We start from the raw sequence: 12435 nt of genomic DNA on the forward strand, positions 1-12435 counted from the left end.
TTCACTATTATATTTAGAGCAACGATTTGAAAGAAGACCACAAATGACATTTGTATATGTGTATAAGGAACTGCAACCTGCTGAAAGGATGGGCCAGATGAAAAGGATGGATATACTTATACATTAAAAAGCTTCGAATTAGCTGATCAGAGCAGTCAACCTCTCAACAAGAAATTAGAAGGCTGTGAAAATCTGACAGTCAATTGTACTTCTGTATTGAATCACCAGCAACAAATAAGAAAAGCATGTTATAAATCAAAACAACACACTCTATTCCACAAGTAAATCATTGTATTTGTGCAGCTTAGCCTAGGAACTTTTTCTGTAGAGTAGTGATTTACAAACAGGTCATGAATAAAGGAAAAAACATGCAGTGGCAGATACTTAATGATAAAAATACTCAGTTTAAAAATCAATAATATAACATTCAATAATTTAATACTTTTATATACACACCCACCAATAGTCAATGTTCCCCTTCTCAAGGCAAATTCAAACATTTGCTTTCATCCTCAGTTATGCCTACTGAGTCATTACTTAAAAAGCGTAGAAAAGCATAAATTCAACTGCATACTCTTTATTAGTACACAGTCTTTCTTAAAAGCATCATCCTTTAAAAACTGCAGTTATTTTCTGACGCATATTGTTGATTTGCTGTCATCACCATCAGCTAAACACACACACACACACACACACACACACCCACACACCATGCACTGTGTTCAGGTACTGTTACTTCATTAAGATTTTTCAGAACAGAACAGCCCAACAGCTGGTGAGCCTGCATTTGGTCTCATGTAAGGGAGCTTGCATATTATCACTTAACACAGAATGTGATCTTCAACCAAATGATTTTAGTCAGTTGGGTGACCCTCGTATCCTCCCTCAAGTAAGATCAAGAGTATGCCTGCCTCTGTCTGCCTCCACATGGCTCTAATGCCTGAATTAGAATTCTCCTATATTTTGTAGTGGAGGGTACATGTTTTATTTTACATGAACTGTGCATTTAATTCTGCCTACATAACAACATCTCACAATTTGCAGTCCCAGGGCATACAATCAAAGCATAGTTATAAACCGCAGCAGCACGCAAAAGTTTTTCAGATAGGGCTCTACCAGTAGGCTCTATACAGATGTCTTTAGCACCATGCCCAGAATGCCATAAAAATCAAAGTGTCTCTCAAATTCTCACATCATCTTGGGTCATTTCAGCTTTATAAGGCAAAACTTATGGCTCATATTCCACCAAAAGACCAAGGAGAGAGCCAGGTAAGATCTGAAACACTGTAATCTTACCAGACCTTGTGGTATCATTTTTACCTTTTCATCATTTTATTTTCAATACCATTTCATCAAAATAGAACTGTATCTTAGGCACAGTGGGTAGTTTTTCAGCCTGCAGGTAGAAGCAGTGGGAATTTGATTCTGAATAAATGATGCAATATTCAAGGCTCAGTATTCAAAAAAAAAAAAAAACCTTAGAAATCCTAGCCTGTTTTTGCTTCAAACAGAGTAAAACCTGCTACTTGCTTTCTACGTCAATATGTAAATATGTGCCCTGATTTCTAAAGGATACTTTTTCAAAGACATCTTTAGTTTCTATTTCATTCTAACATGGAGTAAGCATAATAACTACATATAAACCTAGCAGTTGCTTACTTATCTGTTCAGAGAGGCTGTGCAACATTTTCAGAAGCAATTTACTAGCTGATGTCCTACTGTCCTTCAGGAGAAGGTGTCTAACACATAAAGCAGCTCCCCATCACTTAAGACTCAGTGCTCTTTATATTCCCTGTAAACTCCTGAATTGTTTAGGTGTGTTTAAAGTTATCCTTTGGCTATAATTACTGACTTACAAACACCGAAGATCAGTTTGTGCCCTCTCCATCACCTAAATATACACTGTATGGATATTAAACAAATGCTTATTATACTCAAATTAGGCAAAACCACCAAGCTAATATCTTTACAAATAATACTGCAACTTTGTCAACATATCCTCTTAGACAATGTGCACTGGACTAACAGGGAACAATAAGCTTAGTGGCTATAGCTACCAGATGATAATACCTAGCTTCCTTCCCTGCCTACACTTTTGTAAACACCAGCCATACACACATATCTCTTAAAGGAATAGCAAGGCAGCTATACACTGCAGTGCTGTCTATCAAAATATAAATGTGGACTAGCATCTCACTCCTATACAAAAATTGCATTCTTGATGTCCTTTGTAACTCCGTCAGGACTTAAATCCAGAATAATGTCACTAAGGTCAATGTTTCTATTTATTAACCAGAATGGAGCGTGGCAATACACAGGTATATATACAAACAAGCATCAATTTTTTACTACTGCATTGGTCTTGGGAATAGGGATGATGCAAAGGAATCATAAAATTTCACTGTCTGTATACATAGGGAAAGAAATTCATTTCCCTTTGGCAACTCTAATATATACTACATAAAATGAGAACATATGTGCTTCCATGGAAATGTAAAAAATTATGAAAATCATCTAGTCAGGAACATTAGGAAGGTATGTAATACACTATAGTCTTCTGTCATTTTATGACAAAAAAAAAAGTGTATAAATTTAAAAATAACATTCATTTTTTTTTCCCATATCTAAATACACTTTGAGATGGCCACTGTATAAGAGTCAACAACTACATCTGTATATGAATCCACCTCATATGACTGAATATTTGCCATTTGTAGGATATTTTGCTTGTTTAAACAGTTGTATAATATTTTTAAAGAACTTAGAAAAAAATATTTTTTATTATGTTCTAGATTAGCTAGGTATACCTTCAAAAACCTAACATAGAGGAACTACTTCCCCTTTTAGACTTTAGGTGGTACCAGATGAAGAGTCTGCTTCCCCCTTTTTCTTTTTTTCCTCTCAAAGGCATTGGAAATAAAAGGACCTATACCTGTAAATATTTATTTACATGAAATGTTAAAAAAGCTTTGAAGACTTAGGTCTTTGTTTACTCATAAAACAAGAAGAAAAGAAACAGCAACTGCAAACTTTTTCATAGTGTTCAGTGAGTCTAGACTTGGGATGGTTCACCTGTAACAGTTTGTACAATGTCTTTCCAACCACACTGTACAGTTTGTAATACCAACACTAACTTCTGCATGCTGATTCTAACCTGCAAATATGAAGAAATCTCAAAGCACTCAAGGTGCTGTTCACAATTCATTGTTCTTTGGAGCAGAAGCCTGAAGGTAGACATTTTTTGAGGGGAAGTTTGAAGAGGACATTGGGAACAAATGGTTTGGGTAGGTGGAGGTAGATGATAGTAGGAGATATGCATTGGTTTTCATGTTGGATCAAAGCCCTGTGCCATCTGAACATAGGCCTGAGAGCCCAGCTTCTTCATTTTTGTCCTGAGATACCAATCATCACATAATTAAAAGTACAGGAGCTACTGCTCTCCATCCTAGGCAAAAATATGCAGTCCTAAATTCTTAGCTACAGCTAAACTTGTCACAACATGTCTCACTTGAGAGCTACAATAAAATACCACAGGCTCTTCCCATTGCATTTCTCTAAACACTTTTGAATTAATTCAAAATTATGCCAGATGCATGAAACCTAATACAGTCAGAGAAGATTCAGTGGGAAACCGGGGGTGGCAGCCTCTATTGAATCACCTCACAAAAGCCAGACTGATTCACCAGTAGTAGAGGGTGCTGCAAACACTGTAGAGCCTCCCACACCGGCTGCATCACCTTTCCAGGCAGTGTACACAGTATCAGCTTGCTTCACCTGAGAAACGAGGCCAAGGGACCACCTGCAATAGCAGTTCTTCACGAATAAGAAGTGATATACTTTGCTCTGCCAAGCAAGAGAAACTTTCCTCTCTCTCATCACTTTAAGCTAAGTTTCTAAGCCTGCTTTTCACTATGCCTATTATGCATAACTTCTTTATAGTTAGACACCAATTACAGTTACAATACTACCAGGTGTGCAGCTTCTCATGGGCTTTTACTTTTATAGACAGTGGAAAGAGCTTTGTACACTCACTTATTGCTATTTCCATGCAGTATGTTGTAAAGGACTGGTATAAATCAAGCATTTTAAATAGATGCAAGAGATTCTTTTTTAAAAAAGAATTTCCATCATTATTTATGAAATAGCTACATTACCATGAAGACTTCAAGGCTCACAGATTTCATTTTTCTACCTGCTAAAGACAGCGGGGAAAAGTTATTCTCTTGAAAGATTCTATTTAATAAAAATTATGTCATATTAATGCTGAAACTTTATGCCTGATGGTTAGTCTTAGATTAAACCTGTAAAAAATACAAAGTTTTCTACAATCAAGAGACATGTCAATGAAAGATTAATCAAACAAACAAGGCTAAATTTCATTAGCGTCGTTATCTGCAAATGACAACACAATGTATCAAATCGTAAGGCATTCAAATTATGTCTCTGAAACTGCTTTTAATGAAAGAATCCTCTAAATAAGGTAGTCTGTGTCTACCACATAAAGGAGAATAACTCTTATGCAATTAGAGCAATTAACATCAAATTCATATTGAATGATGTTATTACATTCTTCCTTAATAAAATTATTGATCTAAGGAGTATTAAGCAGGAAATACATTGAGATACTCTGCCAGATGCTAAAATTTACTTCAGTATTTAACTTCGATTAAGGAAACTAATTAATCTGTTAGAGACTTCATAGTTGTCAGGGGAGTATTCATATATATGTACCTATCTATATTTTTGTGTAAATACACATATAGATAAGGAGCTCTGTATTTTTATTTACATATGCATGTGCACACACTCACATATTCTTAAAAACAGGCAACAATAAGTACATGATGAACATTAAGACCATACTACTCTGAAGGAACTTGTGAAAATCCCATCTGAACACAACTGAAAATACATTCCCAGAGGAAATAGGAAAATTGTAAGTTGACTTCTGCCCATTATATTTTCTTTAGCAACCAAGCACTGTAAATGCAGGTTTTGTATGAAGAATATCATATTCCTCATAAATCTTCTTTCTTAAAAAGCAAAATAAGGAAAAGTGTTTCCAGATTATTCATTGAATTGCTTGTACTTCAAGACTTGGTTAAGTACTAAGCCTCATGAAGCTCTCACTGAAAAGCCAAGCATACATTTATAATCTAGCATTTACACAGGGGAACAGAATCTGACTTCTAGGTTTTATTTATAAGTATAGTTGCTCAACAAGATCATCATGCAGAATTTTGTGTTTTACTCACTTTTATTTTAACTAGCTTTCTAAAAAGAGTCAACTGTTTTAGATAACTCATTTTAGAGGTGAGATTTATAAGACTAACTTGCAAAGGATGGAGGGCCAACTTAGACCTTATTGAATGTTTGTTTATTTTACTTCTTAGTATACAACCCAAATATCACTCTTTCATTTACTATTAAAACTATTACCCTGCTAACTCCGAGTCAGAGTCAGGTCTCCACCTCCCCCCCTCACCCCTTTCCAAAAACAAATAAAAAACAGTCACAACCGGAGACAGTGTGTACATATTACTTATAGCATCCTGGATTCCTGCTGATTTTATTCTGAATTACTACTTAAAACTTTACTGTGATATTCTGTAATGAATAAAAAAGATTTGATAATAGATTTCAGATTCATTTACACCACTAATGCAGACCAAATACTGACTCATTTTTCATTTTCAAATATTCTATATAATGACAATATTAAATATATTTTTATGGTTTTTTTTTGGCTATGCTACTGAAATCATAGTGGAATTCTTGTCTATGCTTGCTAGGTATACTACAGCCAAGAGAGCTTATGTAACATCAGCTCTTCCCTATACTTGCTACTGTACACACATAGATGTTCCACCACCAGTAGCTCAGGTTAAAAAGGAATTCAAACTACAAACTGAATTTATGAGAGAATCATAAAAAGGCATACTCATATTCAGTTTAATATGTGTAGAAGTATAAATTACTGTGCTACAGACTGTTTATTATTTTTCTCCTGGAATAAAATTTGTAGTGAGAATACTTCTAAGCTCCACTAAAAAAAAAAATCTCCCTTCTAAAAGATTTCTACTGAGAGGAGTGCCTGAAAATAGGAGACAATGACTGTAAACTCAGGGCTTTTATTGAGGGAAGACCTGTTCTGCAGGAACTGGGCTGACAGTTTTTCCCACATAGAGCAGCTAGAAGTTGACGTCATTGTTTTTCAAACGCTGGCAGTTGATACATAACACTGACATATATGCTAATTTATGCACGAGCTTTCAGAATTAGCATGCATCCCTGAAGACATCACTGAAACTTCTGCTTCTAAATGGAGTTGATCATTTTTGAAAAACAAACCAGTAAAATAAATTACAGGCTCTATCTCTCCTGGGTTTTTCAGACGTCAAATTTGCAATCAAAGCTCCTGCTTCATTAGATTTCCTATGAACGTTCCATAATATCAGTGTTATGTAAAGGATAATGGCTTGATATTTCCAAGGCATGACATCTTTGTTAGAATATATTTTAGTGTTCTTCATAGGTAGCACACATGCTTTTGCCAGAATTTCTGCACAGATTCTGTTCTTGGAGAACTACAGACAACTATGTACATGCAACTGAGCCCTCCTCCCCAAACTGGACTGGCTTGTCAGCATAGGAGATGTACTCAGGAAAAGCTCAGGGAAAGGGCTCTTCTAGTTTTAAGACAAAAAAAAAAAAAAAGAGATTAAAACTGTTGAATAGCACTATCTCCATTTTCCAAATGACTGCTCATAAGCCAAGAATTTCCAAGGCCATCAGCCTCAATAAATATTGAGGGGGAAAAACAGAATTTATGGTTTCCAATCAATCTAAACAATACATTTTCTAGCAATTCATTTATTTCAGAAACTAAATATGTGATATATTTCCCTGCTGGGAATTTTCCAAGATACAGCCTTGAACAAATAGTGTTGAAAACTACAATGTAGAGAGATGATACAGTGAAGGATACTATTTGGAATCACTATGGTAAGCATTGTTTTCATTTGTCAATATCATATTGCATAAAAATCTATAAAAATAAAATAAAGACTCTGCAAGTAGCAAGCCTCGTATTAGACATATTTTTATGAAAGGCATCCATATGAAACTACTCCCTTCTATCATGGCTTCTGGCAAAATGTAATACTGTTCAGTGGGAGGCTCAAAAAATCTGCTGTGACAAGTATAGGAATTGATAAAGAGTTAATATTTTTACTGCCATTGATTTCATAGAAAAGAGGAGAAAGAAATGAACAGCTCTACAGAACATCACAGAAGGATGAAAATTATAATGAATTTGCTATAATGCAAGTTGCTGGGACACTATAGTTGAAGAAAATCTAGTCCAGATAAACTAGAACTATGCCATAGAGATCAATAAAACAAATGATATATAGATCATGACATGTGAAAGCAAAACAAGGAACTATGAAGGGGAAATATTAAGCTGAGCTAATAACAGTCAATATTTTTCCTCAGATACATAGTGCAAGCCTTACAAGAAATCCACAAATTCAAAATCAACAATTTATTTTGTTAAAATTTTAGTTCTGCATTTAAGCATCCTCCCCCCCCCCCCAAATCATTTCTCAGTGTTTTCCATTTTCGCTTAAATAGTGAATTTTCTTCAAATTTTGCATAGTGGGTCCACGACAGGTTCACAGCAAATACAGCCACACCACTTCCACACCAATTCGGAAAAATAAATATAGTTTGTCAGCTTTTAACATTCTTCTGGCAGTCTGTGATGACAGCTGGGTACCACTAAAAGGAAAAAGGCTGAACACATGGCATTGTAAATGGAGAGGGGAGGAAAAAAAAAACAGTAGTGGTAGCTGCTGTAATCACACTATTAATCATACCATTTTGAGTGGCAATAGGTCATTCAGCAGCTTATCACACGAACAATGAGGACACAGTTCATCAATAACAGCAGCTTCCTTTAATAAAGAAATTGATTCACTTTTTTCCCCTTCCATTTTTATTCTAATAATGATTGGAGGGTGGGATCAGGGTGGGGGAGAGGGGGAATTTTATAGTTTTTCCAGACAATATTATTTACTAACAGTGAAGTTTTTGGATTTAGTGGTCAAACTGTACTTCATTGCACTTGTTTTAATAACAAGAATATTAAAATGACACTGAAAAGTGTGACAGTGGAAACTTGCTTCCCATGCAAAGAAAGAAAAAGGCGTAGGTGATGTCTTCAGTTTGTAAATATAAAACACAAGAAATAATTTGAACCATGCAATGAAAGTACTGAAAGCATTCAAATGACCTTTCCAAAAGAAAACTAAATTTATGCTTTCCAGTTTTTCATTATTTGACATGTGCCAAAAAAAAACCAAACAAAACCATGAAGAAATTGCTAAAATTACTAGCCAGCTATTAATCCATTTATATAAATATAGATGTGTGTATGTATGTGCATATATAGAGATCACATACAGCCTGCTTTAGTCTTCTCTTGACTGTCTATATGCATCTCCATAAAATCAAGATCATAAGCAATCCAGAACTGCATTCTGTCTAAATGGGTCAGTTATAATGAGGAATCACAACATTTACATGTAGGAAACAGATTGATCAGGGAGCAGAAAAGCAGAATATGTCATCAGACCAGAAAAATATGTCTTTACATGCAATTTGCATTAACCAGATTTGTGAGTTCCTCAGTCTTCCTCAGAAATGGAAATCAATTTCCAAATAAATTCAAAATGAACAACACAATTTAAGGGTGGCAAATATTCACTAGGAATTTTCTTTGTGCTTGCAGAAAAATAACATGAAAAAACCCTGCTTGCTTTCGTTCGTGTAATGCTGTTTAGGCAGAACAAGGTTTCAATGAAATGACTTTAAAAACACTATGCTTTTCAGAGATTCAGAAATTAGTAAATGGTGCAGAAATAATCTTCAGATGCACTTTTAAGCATTAAGACATCCTCTCACGTTCAGTTATTTTCAGCTTGACCAGAAATATTAGAACAGAAACGTTCTGAACATGCTATGCCCATCTTGCTAAAGCAAATATAGCTGCAACATGCAAAATGAAATGCAGAATACAAATACTAGATATACTAAAGTTATCCCATGCATGGATATCATAGCAAGGCTGCTTCAACAGACAACAACATGAAAACGGAAAAAAAAAAAAAAAAAAGAAGAGAGAAATATCAATACTGCCTAAATATACACAAAATACAGTCCGGGTCTTTCTTCATTCTAGATTCTCATTCAAAGGTGTAAATACTGGTCATATTGTTACATCTACAGCTGCAACTAGCTGTGTGAGTAGCTCTCTCATATTCACACTAGGCTTCCTTGACCCACCTAGACAAGCATGAAATAAATGAATGTTAACAAAGACCGGTCTGAGAAGCAGTCTGCGTTCAATGCCTGCAGCATTATTAGGACAGACGTAAAATTCCCTATTTGGAGTATTTCAGTATTATTTACCAGATAACAAACGCAATATTAAGGCTAGCTGCCACTGTAGAAAGACGAATGCATGTAAATCGCATGAATAAAATCTTTCCCATCTGCCACACAAGGATATTCGCTACCCTTACAGCATGCTGCAAAGCAAATACGGAACTGTGAAATAATCATCTCCCTGCAAACAGAAAGCAATTTTTATCACAATACCTTTCTGTGTTTGTCCCTCTTCCATATTCTCTTCCATGGCTACCTTTCTTCACCAGAAACAGCTACACAGAATTAATCAAAAGCTTCAATCAGATGTAGGAAAAAGTGTGGATTTTTTTTTCCCTGGGAAGCTCCAACAGCAGAGGCTTAGGCAAGTCCTCAGAGCTTAGCTAAGGCTCCCTCACTCTCCTTGTTTGCTTGGAGACAGGCTGTCAAGTGTAATTTCATTCAAATTACTCTTCCGTGAAGATTATCAATTTTTTTTCTCAAAGCTGCCCATTGTGCACCACTGTAAGTAGGTATTCAAATGAACAGCCTGTGAATTTTTGGGGGGAAATTTGGTTTGAGCCCTTATAGCGATGCCTCTGATTCATAAGCCTTGCTTTGCATATAAAATGGAGAAAAGAAATCGAGCTTTGTATTGAAATCTGTGGGTTAAATTGGAAACAGGTTGTACTGAAAACAGATGGAGGGGTGTCCTCTTAACGGGAAGCAGACCACCAACCCATAATTCCCCCTATTTGCTACCGAAGTGGGAAAGCCCAGATGCCTGTGGTTCTTTATGCTGTATTACTTGTCTTTCTCCCTTCCTCCCTCTCCCTCCCCCTTCCCTCCCCCGGACCAGCACATGCAAGAATAATATGATGCTTCATTTCACTCTTTCTCATATATCCATATCATTTGGAAATAACAAACTATTGCACTTATATTAGCATAGAAAACATCTTTGTAATAGAATCTTTTAATATGCATCTGCGTGTGTATATACACGTACAATTGCTATTTAATACATGACATTAATGACTGCAAATTATACGCACCCTATACGTTATCTAACACCAATGTCACAATAGACAGGAATTTAGGGACCTTTCAGATTTAAAGCAAGATTGCATCTATTCCTTGACAGGTAATATTCAAAATTATCTGTAAACTTCAACACCCTATTCAAAAAAAATGGACCTTTTTTAAGATGGCGAAACACCACGTATGTACGTGAGCAAGCATGCACTAATAAGCAGGCACTCTTATGGATTTACTCAGGAAAAGCAAAGGTTAAATACACTGAGAAGGCACCTGCTCATTTGGGGAGCTCTGCAGTCTGATTTGGAATGCAAATTGGGCGCTGCAGTCTAGCAGCAAATTAGCATTTTTGTACCTTAGTCTACAGAGTAACGTAACATCATTCTAAGAGGATCATTCTTTCACTAAGAGCTCAGTAAACATACAAACATTCTTTTTCTTTACAGTTTTTACTTTTGCACATTTCTGGGTAGGGGTAAGTGCTAGTGCAGAAAATGGGTATTTTCATGTTCATGAAATATTTCATTCAATCTCTTTATATTATCACGATAGAGGGAAGCAATAGATCAAGCTAAATTCTTGATACAGTTTATATGTGAATCTGCTCCAAGTGGTTTATATCAGAATAATGTTCAGATTAAGTTAAAACTATACATGCAATAATATAACTACATAGCCACTTAGTGGCATATGCCTTCATGCCTTTTTTTTTTTCCCACATTTTAAAAGAACAAGATTTTTTTCACATTTAAAAAAAAATGTGAAGATATTCTGCCTAAAATCAAAGAGGAATGAAGGAACATTTTACGAGAGAAATAAGCATTAGAGTTAAAAGGTCTACTTTCCTCTCTGTGCTATATTCTTCTAATCTCATGTACAAGCCAGCTATGGAGAAAAAAATGTTATTGATACTATTTCAAAGTATTTTATGACATAAGCAATGATAAATAATAAGTCCTTTTTTTTTTTTTTTTTTTTTTTTTTGAAGTACCTTTTGCTTAGGATGTTAGGTACTTCTAAGCTTTGATTCCTCTTGATAGAGCCAAATACTTGAGAGAACAAATCTCTTTGTGTTTCTGTGTTTGCATCAGACAAATATATTGGTTTCCCTGGGGCATCAAATGACCTTCTTCCTGAAACCATCAGACAAACTTTGTTTCAAATACAAAAACATCCTAAACAAAAATCCGTCTAGAATGAGAAAACTGAGAGTGGGTACAATTGAGCACTGTAAAATCCTGAGTGGCATAGAAAGGGTGAATAAGCAGCAACTTGTTCACTTACTATTTCAATAAAAGAAGTGGAGGACAGTAAAGCAAGGAGGCTCATAACAAAAGAAAGGAGAAGATCCTTCACACACACACACAATGTGCTGTTAAAGCGGTGGCACATTTTGCAGAGTCTTGCAGAGGCAAGAAGCTGAAAAGGCAAACAGATGAACTAACTGCAGAAAAATCCATGCATCTGAAGATACATCTGGAACTCAGGAGATCTGTGCCTGGCAACTTATTGGAGAAGAGAGGAATATTATGTGGAATAATTTTATCCTTTTCTTGGGATGCTCTCTGAATGTCCGTTTTTGGCCACAAACAGATCAGATGTTGGGCTGAGTGAATCCTGTTTATAGATATAGTCCGGTAGTGTCTTTTCAGGGGGAACTTGATGGTTCACCAATGATTTGAACTTAATGGTGGGATTTTAACTTTTCAGAAAGTCTGCAGTTTTGTCTTCAAAGCTTCAGATGAAAACACAGTGACTTAAGTGAGTTTAAAATCCAAAAGATTTTACATAAAATTCTTTTTAAAAGTTCTTTAAGAAGTAGAAGTCTTTTTTGTGTTCTTTCTTCCATATTCCAAGACTTTCTCAATTTAACATGTAGTTTTAATTCCTTTTCTGTTTTTGGATGAAAAATGTCTCCAAGAGAAATAAATGAAACCTAAAAACCTAAAATCACTGACTTGATTTCTC

The 12435-nt window shown here is 35.4% G+C and overlaps 1 protein-coding gene across 1 annotated transcript in view; it reads right to left on the minus strand.

The window, feature by feature from the left end:
• The window catches only part of GPM6A (glycoprotein M6A), a 102412-nt gene extending 92213 nt beyond the window's left edge, over positions 1-10199 (minus strand). The window contains exon 1 of the mRNA XM_026040798.1: positions 9664-10199. Within this exon, the coding sequence (XP_025896583.1) occupies positions 9664-9700 (37 nt within the window). The 5' untranslated portion in view covers positions 9701-10199. The remainder of the gene's footprint in view (positions 1-9663) is intronic.
• Between the last annotated feature and the right edge of the window lie 2236 nt (positions 10200-12435).

This window comes from Nothoprocta perdicaria, unplaced genomic scaffold, assembly GCF_003342845.1.
Source record: "Nothoprocta perdicaria isolate Ctin4 unplaced genomic scaffold, notPer1 scaffold_267, whole genome shotgun sequence".
Taxonomy (NCBI): domain Eukaryota; kingdom Metazoa; phylum Chordata; class Aves; order Tinamiformes; family Tinamidae; genus Nothoprocta; species Nothoprocta perdicaria.